We start from the raw sequence: 22248 nt of genomic DNA, 5'->3' as shown, positions 1-22248 counted from the left end.
TTTAGTTCAAAATGTTCAAGATATAAGCAACGTATTGTACAAAGGCAACTGTATTCGATAACGTTTTAAGGCAAGAAGCATCGTTTACTTGAAGGCAAATCTAGCTTGATCTTTTTTAGCAGGTCTTAGTCTAGGTCACCGATACGTTTTCGAAACATAAAAATATTAAGCCTAAAAAGAGCGCAATCGATTTAGTATATTAGTAGGCTCAACGAAAATTATGTTACACGCACTTTTTCTGAGCTTTCTACGCATATTAGAAGTTGAATGGTTAAGAAATATGACGTAATAAACTTTCTCGCGGGATAGATTTAAATAGCGCATTGCTCATTTAGTTTACTCAGTAACATCCTCCAGCCCGGAAGAAAATGTTGGGAGGATCGGTACAAGCTTAACGAGTGGGCGGACGAGCGATCCGGATGACGTGCGTAAGACGGCGGAGCGGGCGACGGTGTCGGAGCCGTACCGAAGTTCTACAATCCGAGTAGTTGGATAGTAACCCCTAGGGTTGCTTTCTTCAACGATCCAAACTAAATCACCGACCTTGAGGTGCTGCTCGGCAGGCGTCTGCCACTTAGATCTACGGTTCAGCGCAGGTACATACTCCTTGAGCCAACGTGTCCAGATTGCATTGGCGTAGGACTGTGCACGAGCGTAACGCTTACGATGATTGAACTCGTCGACGCCAACGATAGACGGAATTCTGGTTGCTTGGTTATCGAGTAGAAAATGGTTAGGTGTTATTGCGCCTAGGTCGAACGGGTCGGCGCTAACGGACGTTAAATGACGTGAGTTTAGTGCGTATTCGACCAGACAAAAAGTAGTGTTCAACACCTCATCTGTGAGGCGACGCGTACCGAGGATAGTGTACAGTACTCTTTTAAAACTTCGAACTAGCCTCTCCGAGATGCCACCTTGGTGTGGCGCACTGGGTGGATTGAACCTCCACCTAATGCCCTTATGTGCAAGTTCGGTGGCTATGTTAAGCGTATTCCATTTTTCCACACATTCACGGAGCTCTTTCTCCGCTCCAATGAAGTTCGTACCATTATCCGACCAAATCATAGCAGGAGTACCCCGACGGGAGACGAACCGCTCCACTCCCATTACACAGGAACTAGTGTCCATGGACGGGACAACTTCAACATGGACAGCACGAGTAGTGAGACAAGTGAAGGGAAATCCCCACCTCTTCTCGGTAGTCCGACGAACTGTGACGTAGAATGGGCCGAAGTAATCAACCCCGGTGTTGGTAAAGGGAGGAGACTGGTATGCGAGTCTCTCCTTTGGGAGGTCTTTCATGATAGGCTGAATGGTTGCTGCACGGAACTTTCTACACAAGACGCAGTTTGATTTGATGGAACGCAGTGTGGAACGTAGTTTAAGGATGGCATGACGTTCCTGTACCTTCGACCGTAAGTAGTCAATGCCCTGATGGTGGTTCTTCAAATGAGTATGCCGCAGAAACAATTTAACAAAAGTATGAAGCGCATCCAGCACGATAGGATGCTTAGTGTCAAAGTCAATTTCCACTAGCCGTCGGAGTCGACCAGAAGAACGGATGAGACCATGGGGCCCAATAAACGGAGTAAACTGAGCAATGCGGCTGCTCTTCTTAACGGATTTGTTGTCAAGAAGATTCTTTCTTTCAGTATTAAAGGACTCTCCCTGAACCAAGTATTGGAGATGACGCTCGGCTTCGTCAAGCTCAACAGGGTCGGCTATGCTGCCGTCTACGGTACGGTAACTTTCATGAGATGGTAAAAGACGGAGCACATATGCGGTGACACGAAGTAGTTTTTGATAAGAACTGAACGTATCAAACGGGATTAGATTAATACTTTGTTCCTTAGGGGGCTTGGTTACGGATGCGGCTAAAGATGAGATGGAGTCATCATCTTGTTCCTTGGTTACAGCGCCGAGCTTGATGTTATCAACGACGTCAGTATTTGGTACAAAAGGGAATTGCTTATTCTCAAGAAGTCAGGACGCCTCACCCAGCTACTTGATCGCAAAACTTCAGCGGACATGCCACGCGTGCCAGCATCGGCCATATTATCACAAGTGACGACGTGGTTCCATTGGTCAACGCTGGTGTTCTCCAGGATTTCACTAACACGATTTGCAATGAAGATGGGGTGTTTGTTTGTTGAGTTTATCCACTGCAAGACGATGGTACTATCTGTCCACATAAAGACTTTGTCCACAGTAACCGTTAATGCTCGACAAATTTCCCTTTTTAAACGGGCAGCGAGGAGAGCGGCTTGTAATTCCAACTTAGGAGCTGTCATTACCTTCATAGATGCAACACGGGCCTTGCCCAAGACAAACGCTAGCTCTCTTATAATCTCCCCGGAGGTGCAAGTTACTTGAGCCCTAAGAAATCCTACTGCACTGAATACGTCTTGCGAGCTATCACCAAACATGTGGAGTTCAAGATGTTGGGATGGTCCTGAGAAGTAACTTGTGCGTATACTGGTGTACCACAACATTTGATGTGGGGTCCTCCCGCCACAAAAAGCGCAATGATGGTTGATCACATGGTAACACTCCAACTTGGAGGAACATTCCCTCGATGTCGGCGGATACAGCAAATTGATGTTGTCTGAACCGTAGGAGTACATAAATTAGGTTTTGCAGTAAGTCAGGTCCGGTGAGTAATGACTTATTAAGAGACGCGCCATGGAATTTAGCTGCTCCGTTTAGTACCCTACACCTTGCCCGGCTTGTTCGGGTTAACAACCGGATGGTGTGGTAGGTACCACTCTCCTTCCGAGCGACTTTCCACCTTATGAGCATCTTTGACCCTTACTACGTAGCCTTTGTCTAAGTCCTCTTTGATGGTATTCGAGTACTCTTCCCTTAAAGTCTGGTCTTTCGCAAGCCGCTTTTCCAAAGACTTTAATTGAACAAGCGCTGAGAAATAATTGTTGAGCAGTTCGATGTTATCTTCAGCCCATAGCATTCCGATATCGTACCTTTTTCCATTATGCCCGGTGGTGTTTTCAAGAATTTCATGCGCACGTGCATCTGAGGCGGATCGTGGGTCTACTTGCTTAAGTGCGCCGTACGACTCCATGTCGTACCAAGATTTTACCTGACTAGCGAGTTCAAAATCCTGCTCCATATTAGCTTTGAAACAAGTCGAGACTAAACCTGAAGACGACGGTAGAGGGCCGCTTAAAACCCAACCTATGGGCAAGCGAAATGCGAAGGGCAAGGACTTCTCGTCGGCAGCGAAGTACTCTAACGGGCGGATGGCATGATACACATCCTGTCCAAGTATCATCTCGATGTTTCCATAGCAGTATGTAACTGGGTCTAGAACTGCTAGGTGCGGGTATGTTTCCTGAAGTGCTTTAATGTTAATGACATCGGCGCCTACATTCAAATTTTCCTTTACGTAAGGGCTGATTTTAAATGGTTCAAATGCTTGGTTGTCGCGTGGTGTTACAATTAGTTCAACTAACTTAGTGTCTAAACCTCCTCGGTATTTATACCCTTGACTGTTAGTTTCAATGCTGTACCGTGCAAACCAAGTCTGTTTGCAAGATCATTGGACACCCAAGAGTTACTGCAAGCGGTATCGCACAAAACTAAAGCCGTGGTATCTTTACCAGAAGAGCTTTTCAACTGTAATTCAGTCACCTGAAGGAGGCCTTTCACATTACTCACAGATGACAAAGTAGTGGTCTTACTCGATGATTGGACACTAGAAAGTTTACTTTGATTTGCGCCAGCAATAGGATTACTATTGTTGTTGTTGGAAGGGGATTTTGATGGATAAACCCTCTCAGCTCCATGAAGAAGTGTATTATGGGAGCTGTTGCAACCGTCCTTTCTGCATTTTCTAGGATTTGGGCATTGCCTGACATATGTTTTTCTCTCAAACATGAGAAACACAGTTTTGCTTCCGCCACTACCTTTGCTCGCTGAGTGGGAGATTTTTCTTTAAATACCCTACACTCCCAGATGCGATGATTGCCTTTACACACGATGCAGCGAGGGGTTGCAGGCGTTGCCGATGTTGAGGCTGGTCTCTGAGTGCCCTTAGTTTGTGTATTAGCAGCAAAAGTTCTTGAGGCAACTTTGGTCTTTACTACTGAGTTGGTGTTATCCTCAGTTCTTGCCTTCGATGAAGTTTGTTTCATTAAATCGTGTGCCTCGGCCTTCTCCTTCAACCAATCGTTGAAGTCAAGGAGTGTTGGCTTTACCCAATGTTTCTTCACTGTGAAGAGTGACCAAGACCCTTTCAGATTGGGCGGCAATTTTTGCACAGCCGTGTAGAGAAGTGAGGCGCTCTTAAGGTCTGAGTCGTATGAGAGTGATTTAAAGACCCCAACAAGACTTGAAATTGTTGCAGAATAGTTTATGATGTTGTCACTATTGTGCATCTTAATTGGAGGAAAAGAGCTGAGTTTGTCTAAGCGTGCACTGACTACTGCCTGTGGTTGGCCAAATTTACGTTCGAGTGTCTTAAGTGCGTCCTTATACATTAAACCACAGTATGCGAACTCAGCGATGGCGGTTTTAGCTTCTCCAGTTACAAGCGTTTTTAAGTATGTTAACTTGACATCATCAGTCAAGAACTGTGCGTCTATGGCGCTTTTAAATTGTCCGAACCATTCGTGCCACTGCAGTGGATCACCATTGTACTGTGACAACTTCCACTCGGGCAGTGGATCGTTCCTCTTACACGTAATTGCGTCCGCCAACTGCTTTATCAAATCCGCAGAGTCCAAAGAAGGAGCCGGAGGTGTGGGATGCGGCGGGCCACCCCAACACAACGGGTTCGGAACGGTAGCTCCATACGTTGGCGGAGTGACCGGAGTGACAAAGGTGGGGGCGGTACCTGTGGAAGAACTAAATGGATTCGCTTGCATGAAGTCTGATGCTACATAATTTTGAGCGCCTGCTGCTGCTTGTAAATGAAAGGCGCGGAGCGATGTAGTGATATGAGGGTTGATTAACGGGGCCGGTTGTGCGGTGTATAAGTTTGCAGATGTACGTACAAGTGGTACTGCATTAGATGGAACTGCTGCCGGAAAACGCCAGACATTTGGATCCGGAGGAGCAGGAGGTGCGTGGGTTATAGGGACAAAATTTTGGGGCTGAAAACTCTTTTGTGGGGGTGGTGGATGAATTAGTTGAGGTACAAAAATGTTTGCGGAGGAAATGATTGGTGCAGGCGGAGAATGGGGTAACAGATTGACATCATTCGCCACGGGGTTAGTGGCGTGTAGTGGGAGTGCTTGTGGCGGCGAAGGAGGAAAGCGGAATGCTGGTGGGATTAACGGGAAATGCGGTGGTGCGGGGTTTAGAACGGGGGATGGGGGGCTGGTACATTTATGTGTGCTTGTTGCGGATTAAGTGCTAGCGGAGCATTAACGAGTGCATTAACGAGTGTAACTTTCCTATCTTGCTTATCCAAAGCGTTGTTAATTTCACCATAGATGTTGTTAAGTTCAGCCTCTAATTTTGCCCTCGCACTATAAAGTTTGTTGAATTTGTCCTGTAAAGTTGTCACGATCTTAAGAAAAACAGGAACCACAAGTTTAATTTGGTTCTAATATAGAGTACACACACATGCAACAGCACAACACAAATGGGTTATAACGAACCCTAGTGTGACGGTTTGCCTAGCAAACCGCCAAAGAGCAAAGATGTTCGTCGAGTACAATAGTACCCGGCGAAAGAAAGAAAGAACGGTGCGCAGGAAGCGCGAAACGGGACAGGACGGGAGACGGGACGGACGGGAAGAGACGCCGAACGAGTAACGCACGACGCAACGGGAAACTGGACGGACAAACGGGAGCGTCGGGCGAATGGCGCACGACGAAATGGGAAAACGGCACGGGCGGGGCGGAAACGTCGGACGGATGGCGCGCGACGAAACGGGAAAACGGCACGGGCGGGGCGCAAACGTCGGGCGGATGGCGCGCGACGAAACAGGAAAACGGCACGGGCGGGGCGGAAACCACAAGCGAGGAGGCGGGAAGATCGATGCTAGCAGATCACAGCAACAAACTCAACCAAACAAGCTAGCCGTAACCCCAGATTAAACTTAAGTTACACCCTAGAAAGAAGGAGAGGAGCTACTGCCAGGTAAACTAGCACAAACATTATGGGGCTTTATCAACGGCATCAAAACATGAAACAATTTACGGCAACGATGTAGTAGAACCAAAAGTCGAAAAAGTCAGGAAATTTACTAGCCGTAACTCCAGAACAAACTTAAGTCACACCCTAGCAAACCACCATACCCAGACAACAAAAGTGCATACTACAAAAATTAATAAAGCTATAACAAATTGCTAGCAAACAAGTGTGGTGAAAGTCACGAAACAAACCAGCCGTAACTCCAGAATGAACTTAAGTCACACCCTAGCAAGGAATGAGACTACACAACAAACCAGCATACTAGCAGAGAGAAAATTTACTACAGCGAAACTCAACATACTACATCATACAACAAATAGACGGGGGATAGAAAGAAAGAAGGTGACACGGAAACAAAAAGACGGAAGCGGAAAATGAAACCAGATAACCTGCGGAAAACGGATGATAGTGAATTACTCAAAGAATGGGGAGAGCGAAACGTTTAGTAAAGCGCTATCGGAGAGAACCGACCACAAACTAACCCGTAACTCGTGAGTTAACTAAGTCACACCGCCAGTCAGCGGGTAGACTCCCACAACAGCGCAAGACTAAGTGACATTCAGGTTATCAAAGGCTTGTGTGAGTTCCGCCTCCTCGAACAAATGACGGGTGCGAAGCGTTTTACGACGGCGCTTTGAAAGTTTCTTCGGTCGGGAGCGTGTTATCAAGGACCGGAGGTTGTTCTTATGAGCTAAGACTATAGTGAGTGTTTTCAGCTCAAGCGCAGGCCTTTGGTGTAATGCTCTGTACTCTTTAAGTAAACTAAGATCTTTCTGTTTACGTTTAGACACAATGTCTTTCACTAAATGGATGGTAACTGGAGTACTACGCTTGAGCTGATTTTAAATATCAGGAGTTCCCTCTCTGGGGCAATACACTATAGCTTCTATGCGCTCCTGATACTTTTCAAGCACATTAATAGGCTGCGAAGGTGTTAAAGGCTTATTGTTTGTGTTTATTGTGTTTGCTTCGATGACGTGAAAGCGAATTGTCCACTACATCATGCCATATAACTAGGCGCTTCTTATCATGAAAGAAATGACTCAACTGGAACTGCGTTGTTTTTCGGACCTTCAAAGCATTAGGGTTGAAACTTAGACCCTGTAATGCGTAAACGTTACGTTTGTAACGATTTTGTGTTACTTGAGGCGCAGTTTTTATGGCGTGATGAAGTGAACTTGCAGCTAATATGAAAACCATGTAATGTTTTTACAACATAATTGATTTGAGCTTTGCTCAAACTCCGAACCTTGTTGTTAATTGCACGATTTTCACGAGTTACCAAGAATAAGCGCTTATTTGTATAAAAAATCAGTTAGCTGATTCTTTTTCAAAATCTGAAAATCTTGACCAAACTCTTAATTCCACCCTTTTTTAAACATGGGTTCCATCCGTCATCTATCAACGCTTTATATAAATTTTTTGCAAAATTTTATCAAATTTGGTCAATTTTTTTCAAACATTTTTTGTTTCGCTTTTATGTCAAGAACTGTAAAAAACACCGCAATTTGATTATTTCTGGATTTTGACAAAAATTTGTCAAAATCGATTTTTTTTCGAAAAAAATGTAAGGGGTGGGTTATCGGTGACTAGAAAATAACCTGAAAAAATGGATATGAGTCCGTTCAAATTAATGGAGCAGGCTAGATTTGCCGGGTTAGGATATCAAATTTACAGCATCAAAAAAAAACAAATTACGTTTGGCATGAGTCTTACAGTTTAAACTTATCTGGATCCAAAGTCAAAAGGACGTTTGTATTTTAGTCGGTCCAGCCCTGCAAAGGGTTTTTCGTCTCGGTGATAGCATTGTTTTGTCATTCAAACTTCCTGCGAAAGCTGGGTTGTCTTGGCCATTCTCCGGGTACCTGGACTCTGTTCTCGGGTCTCGCTAAAGACCGAGTGACCATGAGATCTTGTTAGTTTTGTTCAAATTGATCACAAACCCCACATTCCTCAAGTGTCGGGTGCTCTTATCCCAATTTTGCAAGCCTAAGTATTGTTGTTCCTTCTGGAAACCGGAGTGCAAAGTTGTCGTTTGTGGAATCGATACAGTAACCAGAAATTATCAGCACACGTCTGTTCATAAAACGTCAAGTTATCAGCCTTGCCCAATAAAGTAAACGTATTCTCAGAACTTTCTCGTGAACCCTGAATCTGTTCACGCGGGGGATAAATCAATCCAGACAGTACAAATAATGAATGGGAAGTTGAATCGCCAGCACATTTGTTGTGAGTTTATCTCGTGTAAAAGCAGAGTCGATCTACTCGTTGGGCGCTTGAATATAGCGGCACCAGAAATATAGCTGCAAAAACAGTCTATCGGAACTTTAATTCAAAATGTTCAAGATATAAGCAACGTATTGTACAAAGGCAACTGTATTCGATAACGTTTTAAGGCAAGAAGCATCGTTTACTTGAAGGCAAATCTAGCTTGATCTTTTTTAGCAGGTCTTAGTCTAGGTCACCGATACGTTTTCGAAACATAAAAATATTAAGCCTAAAAAGAGCGCAATCGATTTAGTATATTAGTAGGCTCAACGAAAATTATGTTACACGCACTTTTTCTGAGCTTTCTACGCATATTAGAAGTTGAATGGTTAAGAAATATGACGTAATAAACTTTCTCGCGGGATAGATTTAAATAGCGCATTGCTCATTTAGTTTACTCAGTAACATCCTCCAGCCCGGAAGAAAATGTTGGGAGGAAGTAAAGTTGCCTCTACTTAGGTGTTTCAGGTGTTTTGTTTGAACATACTAATGCTTTTATGATCAATTTTGCAAATATTTCTTTTGACTGCAGCTTTTTTGCCGCAATTTATTCCGAACTAGACTTTGTCCAATAAATTAAAATTTTCATAAATACCGTTCACTGTTGTTCTTGGTACGAGAGGTTGAAACTTTCTAAGGTTTTTAGTTTTCGTAATCATGACAGGTTTCTTCAGATCTTTTTTATGTGTTTGCCCTTTTTCAGTTGCTGTTGGCTGTGCATCAACAGCACCGAAAAATTGCTTAAGGCCAATTTCAATTAGTTTTGGTCTTACCTGGTATCTGTTAGCTAAAATTTACGTAAGACACTTCTATCATTACTTATTTGTGTTCTTCATCTATCCTGAGATAGTGCAGAAAATTGCAATTTATCTACAATTTTAATAGCCGCCTTCAACCTCTCAAACAGCTATTATTTAGGCGCTCTACTTTTTTTATGCAGTTCAAAGAATTTGAATTTGTTGGGGTGCTGTCTTTGTTTTAAGATCTGTTCACACATATTTAATTATTGAAGCCAAATTGAGTCGTGATTTTGGTCTCGCCCAAACATGAAGTGGAGCGAAAAAGCAAGTGGTCTTGCTGCGTGAATTTTTTTTGCTCTAATTTTAAAGTAGAGTGAGAAAACGTTGTTTGAACAAAAATTCGCTTTCTCGCTAGTGGTTTTTTGTTTACATGCGGCAATTTCACTTTGACTTTTACTGTTTCTTTTTTGATTTTTTGGATCAATTTTTTTTTCAAAGTGGTTATCCCAATCCATTCATAGTTTATTCTAGAACTAGTTTTTTGTTTGACACAAAATTTCTTTTCTGGCTAATGGTTTTTTGTTCACATGTTTTTTTATTTTTTAGAATCTGATGAGATGGTTTTTCCAATGGTTTTTTGTTTAGTCTATGAAAATTTTTTGCATTGTACGTGTACGTCAGGACCTGTCGTGCTATGTTTTTACAATTCAAAGAATTTGAATTGTATTGGGGCACTGTCTTTTTTTAAGATCTGTTCACACATTTTCATGATTTTGAAGTCAATTTGGAGTAGTGATTTTGTCACGCCGAAACAGGAAGTGAAGCAAAAAATTTGCGGCATGAAATTTTTTTGCTCTTATTTTAAAGTAGAAGGAGAAAACGGTTTTTGAACAAATTTTGGTTTTCTCGCTTGTGGTTTTTTGTTCACATGCGACAATTTCACTTTGATTTTTACTGTTTTTCAACTTTTTGGATTGTATTTTTTTCTAAATTGTTTTCCCAATCCATTCGAAGTCCATTCTAGATCTATTTATCTTTTTATTCAATGAAAATTCTTTGAATTGTACCTCAGGACTGGTCCTGCTATGTTCTTTACTTCGTCGAATAAAAAGTTTTTGCTTTACCTTAGTTCCCAGCTTGTTCAACTTTTTGTGTGAAATCTTTTTGACTTTTCTAGGCTAGTTTCAATCTTCCCTTATTCTGGTAAAAGTGTTTTTAGACAGCTTTTGCTCAACAGAGCAGTTCAAAACGAACAGAGTTAGATTCAAGAATCAAAAAATCAGAAATAGAAACGGCATAAACCCATAAAGCGCAATTTTAGATGCCCGTTACTCAAACTTTGTTTTTGGTTAATATCGCTAATGCTTATTGGTATTGATAGTAGGCCCTGTGACGTCTCACTACGAAACAGGAGTATGTTCAGCTCCAAAATGACGTCAGAATTGTTTGCACTTTAAAATTGTTTGTGTACAAAAATCAGTTTTCATTAGTTTTTCTCTTTTTCAATCCCAATCTTGGCTATGAGAATCAACGGCGGCTATTTTCCGGCCAGTTTGCCGGGTATATTTCAGGTTGCGATTACTTAATGGTACATATCGTTGTCTTATCTCTTTTTCTCATTACGGATTGGCCTCATAGGTTTCTAAAAGGTTTTATTTTATTTGCTTTTATATATATATATATATATATATATATATATATATACACTTATATATATATATATATATATATATATATATATATATATGTATATATATATATATATATATATATATATATATATAATTCAATTAAAGTTGATGCTTTCTTAGACTTTGAAAATAACTGTCTATATTAGTTGGATTGTGAAACCTATTGTTCACTTTTATTTAGTTCTGAATGTCACCAATTAGAGGTGTATTTTTTTACAAATGGTGAATTAGAGTGTTTGCTGGCTGACATTGCTCTCAAGTTTATTAGCTTTCAGCTTAAAGGCTGAATTAAGAAAAGTTTTAGAATCCAACCGAAACTGTTCGTCGAATTAAAACACTTTTTGACACTGAAAAAAAGGAAAAAAGTTGGTCAATTTATCTCTTCTTTTTTTCTTTTTCTGTTTCAATCCCGATGTGCATCAAGCGCGTCAACGGCGGCTTTTTTCAAGCAATCTGCCGGCTATGTTTTGTATTATATTAAGTACAGTTTTTTCACTGCTCGAAATTAAATCTCTATCAGAGAATCTGAACGTTCCTAATCCGCAAAAACTTATAGAACTCAAGACTCCAAGGCATCTCAAAGCAGATTATGTTATCATGGACACAAAGAAAATACTATATGGTATTTATGACCATGTTTTCATGAATTACCAATGCAAGGGTGAACCTGCGTTGATTTGAAAAGTTAAAATGATCTAAATATATATATATATATATATATATATATATATATATATATATATATATATTTCTATATACATAAGCTTGGCCTCATTGACATAAATTTGTCTGAAAAATTGTTATGAAATCTTAAAATTAACTTAAAGGTCTTATCAGATCATGCACCACTTCTTTTGCATCAACAATATCTTGTCATGTTAGACTTTTGACGCATTTTTTGCCGCAATATTTAATTCTAAAAATTCATCTCACAAAATCTGATTAACAGTTTTTTGTAGTTTCTGTTTTAACAATATGTTTTATATTGCCTGAAGTAATCCACCAAGAAAGTATATAAGACAAGGTTTTTGCATCTTTTTTTTGTGAAAAAATTGTGAAAAAATCTCAAATTGGGGCTCTAATAATACATAAAGGGCACATATGTTGGATTTGTAATAAGAAAGAGTCTGTTTCTGTTTCGGGGCTGAAAATATTGAATCTCATCGAGATTTTGAACTTTATGACGATCCCATTCCCATGAGCCTCACCCTATTAAAACTTTTGTTCAGTCCTATGTAGACTGATGTAAAAGGGTCGTGAAATCTGGGAAAGATAAGAAGGGATATTCGCACTCCCACAAGATTCCATATCTGATCCCCATTTGTTTTTAATTGCTCTCAAACGAAGTTTGTAGCAATTATATTAGTCCTGTCGGTCTTTTTTTATGCGATTTTTCGCTTGACCGATTTTTGGTCTGACGCTTTTGACTTTTTGTCCTCAATAACGGGATAAACAGGTAGCGCCCAGCGGGCATTAAGTGCTCTTGGAGCCTGTCAGCTCTGTTTCAGCTCAAACTCTTTTAGAGACTCATACTTATACTTATGGTGTGAATGGCGGTTCTTAGAGGTTGAAGACACTCCCACTGTTGACCCCACTATTGCCCCCACACCCCCCACCACGCTGTTGCCCCCCACCCCGGTGTTGCCCCCCAATCAGCGCCGGGTGCCCCCCCCTCCCGTGGCTAGCTACTGACGAACAACCGCTCGCTAAAAACGCAAATTTATACTATTTTGCAATTTTTTTCAAGCTTCTTGAAAAGTTTTGACATTTTTTGATTTTTATCAGCCCTAGGTGTCAAGTAACCTCCTTTAGGTTATAAAAATAAGTTACTGCGTAGTTTCTAGTGGTAATGCAATGGTTTCGACATTTTACCATCACGAATTTTAGCATTTTTTTGACAAAACGTGCAATTTTTTCAAATTTTTTGACATTTTTTTCCTAATTCAGGTCTTTCCAGACCCAGGGGCAAGAAAACATCCTATGGGGTTTGATAATAAGTTACTGACAAACTTTTAATGGTAATGGAATAGTTTTTCAATTTTTTTTGCAACAAATTTTAGAAATTTTTTTTTGATAAAACTTGCTTTTTTTCAAGTTTTTTTTGAAATTTTTTGTCGTTTTTTAGTTTTTTTCAACCTTAAGAGCCAAGGAACCCCTCTAGCGTTTGAAAATAGGTTTCTGAATATTTTTTAGATTAAATGTAATGTAGTGCAATATTTTAACATCACGAATTTTAGCGTTTTTTAAATATTTTTTCATTTTTTCCCTATATTTTTTTACATTTATAGCCATTATTCAGATTTTTTGAGCCTCAAGGGTCAAAAAAGCCTCCATTAGGGTTTGACAATAGGTGACTGGAAAATTTTTATTGGTCCTGGATTAATTTTCAAATTTTTAATATCATTTTTTTTCAAAACTTGCAATTTTTTTGAAGTTTTTGAAATTTTTTTGTCCTTTTTTAGGTTTCTCTAGCCTCAAGGGCCACGGAATTTCCTCTAAGGTTTGATGATATGTTACTGCATATATTATGGATGCAATAGAATGTTCTTCAAGTTTTTAATATCACGAATTTAAGCAATTTTTATAAATTATTTGCAATTTTTTCATGTTTTTGAATTTTTTCCTGCAACAGAGGCCCTGGGACCTCCTCCAAGGTCTGATAATCGGCTGCTGCCTTGTTTCTAGAGTTAATGGGATTGTGATCATTATTTTTTAAGACTCCAGTTTTATTAATATTTAAAAACTTTAAAACTTTTAGTTTTAAAGTAATAAAATTTAAACTTTTCAAGTTTTTGGAAAATTTTTATGTGCCAAGCGTATGGATGTTTATGAGCCAGCAAAACTCTTTCGGGCTTGAAACAGGGATACCGGATAGTCTCTTGCGGCGATGAAATGGTTCTTATGAAATTAATGTCTTGAATTTCAGCAATATTTTTTGTCCATTTCTGAGTTTAACGACCTTTACTGGCCAACGAAGGTTTTCAAGTCTCGGAGATGAGTTACTTGACAGAACTTTTGAGACAAAAATTGATTTGATTTTTTTATTGCGGAGAACAAAAATTTTTTAATTAATTTTGCCTTTTTCAGTTTTTTTCTATATGACTTATTTATTAACAAGGTTAGAAAAATAGAAGTTGCAGTGTCGAATTCAATCATGGAAAATATTCCTGTCTCCTTCTCTCTCTTTCGGTTGGGGTTCCTTTCCTTCTCTTTCTCGTTCACGTTTTATCTCTCTCTCTCTCTCTCTCTTTTTGTTGACTCCGCACTTCAGCTGCTGTTATGTGGCGTTATGTCACCATCTCTCATCCTCATTATCAATGAGTTATAGTTGAAATTTTTTTTTATAAATGATCTAACAGGCACTTTTAGGAAACCATTGTTCATTGCTCTCAAAATATATTAATCCTGTTTATCTTTTATGCAATTTTTCTCTTGGCAGATTTTTCGTCTGACTCATTTGACTTTCGTATTCAGAAGCGGGATAAAAAGGTAGCGCCCTGAGGACACTAAACCGTGGCTAGCTGTTGACGAAGCCAACTGCTCGCCGGTCGTTTGAGAGCAATTCGCCCGACGTTAGTCGGTTATGTTTAACTTTTTAACCCACAGAATTGATCTGAAACGGAGCTGATCAAAAACAGACATAGCAGTTTAAAAAGTAAAAAAAAAACAGGGAGGCTTAGTAATGTGCGTTTGCACATAATGTTCCGACGCCGCTCATCCACCTTTTTGGCTTATTTGTCTACCAAATGAGCAAGAGATAGAAAACTTTCAAATTTAAAATATTCTTCAAAAAAAATTTATTGTTTGAATAAAAAAAATCGCTTCCAACACACATCGCTTAGTAAAGTAAAAAATGCCACATTAGAGGGCCGATGATAACTGCCTTTATTAAGACTAAGAGACAACAGAAACAAAAAAACCAAATAACAACAACACAGATCATATATATCCAAGACTCGATGTCTATGTTGTTGAGAAAAAAACTTAATAACAACGTCAAAATAGCATCAAATCAGAACAAGGTATTTTGCACTTCACTGGAAATAAAATATGGGACCAGTTGTTAATGAGACTCAATTGTTAATAACTACTGACATCTTTAAATAGGTTTATGCTCTTTCACACTTCCACATGAGGACATTGAGACTTGTCATTATCCAGAATTGTTTATCCGTCCACTAAAACAAACGGCGAATAGAGACGAAATATTCAACCAAGTTTTTTGCGGAAACGGTGCCGAAGACGTTAATAGTATAATCTAATCGATCAGAAATAAAGTATAATGAATTGCTTCGAGACCACTAATGTGATTTTGATCTTTAATAAATGGTAAAAAGTAGACAAAATATGAACAAAATGGGTAAATTTTAAAATGATATTTGTATTTTTTGATAACAATTAATTTCAAATTCATAAAAATGTAAGCTGTCGGTTGAATTAAATGAAAACGTTCAATTATCTCTCCCAAAAATCTGTTGAGATCTCTGTTCTTTCAGAATATATCTTACGTCTACAAACAGTGCGACAAACACAGACAAAAATCAAATTGGTTGTTTTGCGAAAAAACCGATTTCGAAGCCGTTAAAACAAAATGCAACGTACAAAATTAGATAATCTCAAATTAAAATGAGCATTTCTTCAGTACCAAAAAAGATATGAGACCTAGAAATTAGGAGACTAAAACAATCGGACAACAACGGACAGCAAAACGCAAAGTATAACATTATGTCTAATTATTTTTTAAGACATTTGATCTGAAAGTGATTACAAACTTCAGCTATGAACGGAAATTAGTAAATAGGTTCCCCTGTTCATCCTCGGGAAGCCGCCTAAACTTGCAGGTACCCAGAATAGCTCATACGAATAGAGAAAGAACGACAAACATAGACAAAAACAAAAAAATCCATTAAATTCTGCTGAAAGACGGAGTTAAAACCGTTAAAACCAAAGTCTATTCGCTGAAAAAAGTGATAAGTTTAGTTGTGCATCATTTTTAAAAGCCGATAATGTGATATCTGAGCTGTCAATATCCGAACACTTTGGAGTTAAAGAGGATTGTGTAAGCAGTTTTAGGTGTGTAATTCCGGCAAGTTTTTACAAAACGAAGTAAAAAATTTTTTAGCACGTATCGGCCAAAAATGGGTCATACAGCTCAAAAATACTCTTCTGTTTTCAGGGGTAAACCAACAACACCATCAGTTAAATGTTCACAAAGATTTATTAGAGTTCGATAACTCCGTGGAAAAACCGAAATCCAGAAAATCTTTTAAATTTTAAAATCTACGCCGGACTTGCTTTCTAATGACATCACTCACAACCCTCCGCCGTGAATAGATCGATTGGTCATATTGACTGAACAAAAAACACTTTTGAGTATATAGTTACTCCCCACGAAAGTGGGTCGGAACAAAACTGATAAAGCGGAACATTTAAAATCATTAGATGGAACAATAGTTTGCAAGAAATTCATAAACTTATTATTTTTTCATTATTTTTTGTAAATTTGGAACGAACTGTTCATGTTACGCATCAGATTTAATTGCAGATACAAAAATGGAAATAAGCTCTTTGTCCTTTGATGTTTGTAATGGCAGTTGTTTATTCCGATGTTTCATCTAAAGTTCAACATTTGCTAACTTTTTATCACGTTAACAAATTAGGAAATTGCCTAAATTCCTATTTACTTTTTTTCGACACAATTCAATCACAATATGAAATGCAAAATCTAATCTGTCAAGTGTCAAGTTGCTGAGATTTTTATCCCTCTTTTCGCTGGTTAGGATCAACTTTGAATAACGTTATTGTCACTTCAATTTGTAAAAAAAAAATTAATCAAAATAGGTGCTATCTTATTTTGACCGATTTTGGATACAAATAGTTTAATTCTAATAGCAGTGCAATTATTTCCAAAAAAACAGGATTTGTTTTAATGTTGAGCATGCATCATTTAATCCTACTGCTAAGATATGGAATTAAATCACCCTGATAACGAAATTACTTCTTTTCAGGGCAAATGACAATGCAATATATTTTCAAAAAAGTTTTTATTTGCTCTCAAACGAAGTTTGTAGCAATTATATCAGTCCTGTCGGTGTTTTTTATGCGATTTCTCGCTAGACCAAATTTCGTCTGACGCATTTGACTTTTCGTCCTCGAAAACGGGATAAACAGGTAGCGTCCAGCGGTTATTAAATGCTGTTAGAGCTTTTCAACTCATTAGTCTTCAAACATGCGATTCACAGAATCTGTTTTGGAGGCTTATACTTATGGTGCGAAGGGCGATTCTTAGAGATTGACTCCCCCCCCCCACTGTTGCCATCCCATCAGCCCACCGGTGCAACCCCCCCCCCCCCCGCTGCGCTCACTTACGCTCCTTCAATTAATCTAAAGCTAGCCTCACTAAACCGTTTGAGAGCAGTTCGCCCGACGTGAGTCGGTTATGTTGTACTTTTTTAAATTAGTTTGTTAGATGTCTTTGAAAAGATCTCAAGTATATTTTTTAAACGTTTGCTGCAATTTCCGCACTTTATATGCAAATACCGGCAGGGGTACCCGGTATGGAAAACAAACTTCTTAGGACAATTTTCATCAACAACAATCTCATTATATTACTCAGGGTAAGCGGGGTTTTAATATTTAGGCAGTTTCTTTAAGCTCGAGGGCATTGTAAATAGGAATCACGGCATTTTGAGCGGTCGTTATTTGCTATTATTGTTTAATTGTCGCCCTGAGCCAGCTTATATCAGTACTAAAACCCGAATTCAGTGCTGAAATATTTTATATTAGGTGTACTTCAAGTTTCGTTATGCGCAGTTTATCCTCCTGATGATTAAAATGAGGTCAATTAGTTCACCTTTGATCCTGTATGACCTGAAAAAATCTCATGTATAAAAACTTCTGAGTACTATAAAGTCATACTTTGTAACTGGTAAGTTTTATAGTAGTAAATACGCTTGTTATACTAAAGCTTGTTTTTATGTAAATACAACAAAACCCATTTAGCTAAGTAGATGAGGCTTGCTATGCAAATTATATGTTACAAGTTCCCACTTGGAAGTTCGAAATGCATATGAAACAAAGCTTTTAGGTTGGAGTTAAGCTGAGCATATTCTTTTTCATGCAGTAAATTTAACTCAAAAATCAAAACTAGCCAGTGTAAATTGTGACATGAACAAAGTACTGGCCGTCCAGGAAAAACAGAATGTCTGCAGACTGATTTAGCGCTGCTTTGCTCTGCTACCAACTTCCAGGCGTGCCTTGAAAAAAATTTCCAAAAGGATTTACAAAAATGGCAACCCTAAGGGTTATAAAAACGTAGTGAATTAAAACTTGAATTTGTTAGCATGTTTTATTTCCTGTAAAACTCAAAAAATTTTACCAAGACGTTATCGATAAATCTAGACATATATAGACAGATATACGGACTCTTCCTTTTTCTTAAAAAAAGAAATGGAGTTTGGTCATCTTGGTTTCTCAGAAAATTTTTTCACCTACTTAATTCATCTCCAATGACACAATTTAAATTACAACTTCCTTAAAATGAAATAGTTGTTAGATGATATTAGCGTCAACTAGAAATGAGAAAAATTGTTTGCTGAAAACACGAAGATTTTCTGAATGGTTTTTGATGTCCTTTTTTCTTGCAAATCATAAGCAAAATTTTCTTGAATGAGGTACACTTGATTTCTTGAGACCATTTAAAATTATATAAAAATCTTTCAAATTGAAGGTAAGGTTCTATTAAATTACATTTTGTTTTTTCTGAAGGTAAAAATTGTTGCCATTTCTTTCCCTGCAGATGTTTGGCCTCTTTTTCAGAACCAAAACTAAACTCTTTTGCTGGCCTTGTTTGAACAATCAGTTTGTTTTTGATTTTGGAGGAAATGCTAAGTGATCGTTATAGAATTTAAAAGTTAGTAACTAAGAGAGGTTATGAGCAGCGACAGTGTTGTAAGAAGAAGAAGTGTGATCTTCTCTGCTGAAATGATCCAAAAATTAAACTCCGTCGTGTTCCACTTGGATTTTTCAATGCATCGATACAGGTAAAAATAACCTTTTGCAGCCCGATGAACGATGGCGTCCGAAAGCTAGGCAATTTGAATCAATGACAAATTTGTTTAAATTCTCATGAAATTTCCTTTTGAAGAAATGAATAAATCTCTTTCAAAGTCAATTGTCTTTGAAAAACTTCTCCATTTTCAGATGATTTTCGCATCTGAGATACTTTTCTGTTTATTTTCTGAAATTTTCGTGGTTAATCTTGATTTCTGAAAATATAAATTCTGATTAGCTTCGAATATTTCTGGGTGAATATTGATTTTTTTTTTAATATCTCACATGCCAAATCGTGTTCAATTGGGCATGCTGTGTTTAACCTCGCCCAGATTTTGTTTCTTGATGCAAAGATCTCGCAATTTTGTTTTTTCCGGTGTAGGCTTCATTTTTTAATAGTGTGCTTGCGTGACGGTTTTTAGTAACTGTAAAGTCTCAATGACAAGCAGAAGTACTTATTTCTTGATGTTTGGTTACCAAATCCGAAATTATTCTGTTTTGTATTGGCGTTTGTTAAAAATACCCATTAAAATTTCAATACGTTTTCAATGAAGATTTCAAAGCTGTTTATGGTTAATATGTTCAGTTGTTTTTACATTAGTTAAAACTTTCAGCGGTGCATACTGAACCTATTTATCTTTTTTATTTTAAAAAAAATTAATGTCATGAGTCAATTAAAAGGTCGTGGGTAGCTATTATTTTCAGGAACTGGGCGTTCTTTTTTACTCCATATTCATATTTATCACTTCGTAATAACTATATCCATCAAAGAGGCTAAAAGTACAACTTTGGGTCATTAATTTAATGTTCGGGTTAACCTGGTTCCAGTTAATGTGCAGGTTGATGTTCGGGTTGATTAACATTCATAATGTTCAGGTTTCTTATATTTCTAAGGAAGGCAAGGCATTGTGGTTTGATTTTTTTTGTTCGGTTTCCAAAAATTACGATAAATTCAATAACTTTTTTACATTAAAAATCCAAAACGGAAAATAAACAAAAAGCAAAAAAAACATCGTTTTTGGATACCTAGCTTGAGGTCCCAGACCATAAGTAGATCAGTCCAGACCAAACTGAACGCTCCAGGGGGCGCCATGCGTTCAAAATTACACGGAAGAAAAAAGAACACCTCAAAGTCTGGACATAGAAAATTTTGAACGCATGAAACTCTGAACATATGCAACTTTCAACAAAAAAAAATTAAGTTTGAAAAAAATTGTCTCAATCATTTGATCATTTGTTGTGTTTTAGAAACACCCTTAATGCACAGCTTTAATGGAGACATAAACAGTCTGTACAGCCTACAGAAGCCACCAGTTGACCATGAAGAGTTCTGGAACTACAAAACACCCACTTTCACCCCAACTAAAAACCGACACAGCCAACATGGCAACTTCAAAAATGCCGACGTCAATGAGGACAGCAGTGACGTCATGAGTGACCAAAATGATGATGAGGAGCTGAGATTGCAGATGCAGGATTTCTTGGCTCACAGATACCATTAGAGGATAAAATTGCATTTATATCAAATACCGACACCGATAACAAGAATCCAAAAATTGCAGAGCTTGCAAAAACAACGAGATATAGTTTTTTTGTCTCTTTTGTCCACTTTATCGTCAAAAACTGGACATAAAAAGCTTTTGAGTATTAAAAGGCTAATATTATTACTATTATTTTTTTTCGCTGTTCAAATTAACACACGTGTAGTCGGTTATTAATTTGTGATTTTCAATATGAAATTAAAATTTGTTTGTGAATAAATCTCACTATTGCCTAACAGGAATAAATGAATTGCAGAAATAAATTTATTATCAGAGTCTGATTGATGAGTACTATTATTATCACGTATTAGACTGTCTCCATATGCGTATAAATTAAAACAACGGAACATAAATCTTTTTTTGTTCAGCTGCTAATGAGATATTTTTAGGCGAGGAATAAACAGCATGATGATTCCTGGGATAAACTGTTTTTTTTTAATAACTAACTTCACAGTAAAGTTATAACAAAATTTTGTCATAAGTTGAAAAAAATAAGAAAACGATAATTTGATCAACTCTATATGAACTAAAACACGCGTTGAAAATAAGAGTCATGTTGCACATTTTGGTTTGGAGAATTTTTGAAATCGCAAAAGAAAAATTACTGTTCCAGGGAATAGTTTTCTTCAAAGAGCAAAATGGAAATTCTAAAGACTAGATTTATATGGGAGAACAAAAACAATTTTATACTCAGCAGACTTTTATATTCTAAGACATTTTTTGCATCAATTTACTTCAATTGAAAAAAAAACATCCAAAGAGAGTGTAAGCAAACTCGATGCGTTATTGCACCTCTGCGGAGATAAATAATTAACAGACGGCTTACTCCATAAAAAAAGCTAAAGCTAGAAATGGTTTCCAAATTTCTTAAATAATCCCAATAGTTGTCGTCTTTTTTTTTGGTCTACAAAAGTTTTCATGTTTTCAATGTTTTCATGTTTTAATGTAGAAAAGATTCATTACAAATCACAAAATTTACCGACCGTTACACTTAACTTAATCTAATAAAAAATCGAAGTGTCTCATGACTGGCAGAAAAAGTTTGTCATTGAAGACGAACGTACGAAGGTTGAAGATTGCTGAAAATGTTGAACTCTAGTGTTCAAGCTTTTTCTCTGAAAGGTTAAATCGTGTCCTATATGGCAAAATATCCTAAAACTAGTTTTCTGTAAACTCGAGAGCGCTCGAGAGAAAATTGTTCATTAATTTAATTAAAGGAATTAAGATTTTGCTCTTTTATCCAATCTTTAAGTTTTAATTGCTTGAAAACAAATTATTGAAGTTAAAAATATATATTTTGCAAATAGTTCAGGATGAAGGTCGGCTACAAGGTGTTTTCAAAGAGTCAAAGCAAGTGCAGTCAGGGCTTTCGATTAAAGGGAAACTTGTGGAAAATCTTCCAATAATTCGAAATTATTTCAAAAGTATTGCCAAAAATATTTATTTTTGTTCCCATGTTGATGTAATAATCACTGATAATTGAATTCTTTGTTTTTATAAATGGATGCACCAATTTTTATAGCTATTATTGCCTCTTATCTTTCCGTGCGAACGATTAAAAAACATTCTAAAGAAAACAAGAAATAATAAGCATGAGTTTTGTTCTATTTTTAAAAAAATCAAGGTAGAAAGATAAACAAACAGGTCATTGAAGTGTCGTAATTTCTAGGTCCAACTGATGGTCCATGAAATCACTCACAAAAATCATCTTGGACTTTTCGTTTGTATTACAAACATAACCTACTAACGCCAGAAAAATTGCTCGCGATCAACTACTGGAAGCTGGAATCTATTATA

General features: G+C 37.7%; 1 protein-coding gene across 1 annotated transcript in view; it reads left to right on the top strand.

Moving 5' to 3' along the window:
• LOC142342529 (uncharacterized) overlaps positions 1-20804 on the top strand; it is a 29485-nt gene extending 8681 nt beyond the window's left edge. Inside the window, exon 3 of the mRNA XM_075393882.1 lies at positions 20159-20804. Within this exon, the coding sequence (XP_075249997.1) occupies positions 20159-20412 (254 nt within the window). The 3' untranslated portion in view covers positions 20413-20804. The remainder of the gene's footprint in view (positions 1-20158) is intronic.
• Positions 20805-22248: the final 1444 nt, after the last annotated feature.

The sequence above is a fragment of the Convolutriloba macropyga genome, chromosome 7 (assembly GCF_964194025.1).
Source record: "Convolutriloba macropyga chromosome 7, txConMacr16.3, whole genome shotgun sequence".
NCBI lineage: Eukaryota > Metazoa > Xenacoelomorpha > Acoela > Convolutidae > Convolutriloba > Convolutriloba macropyga.
This window is presented reverse-complemented; position numbering and strand designations above follow the sequence as displayed.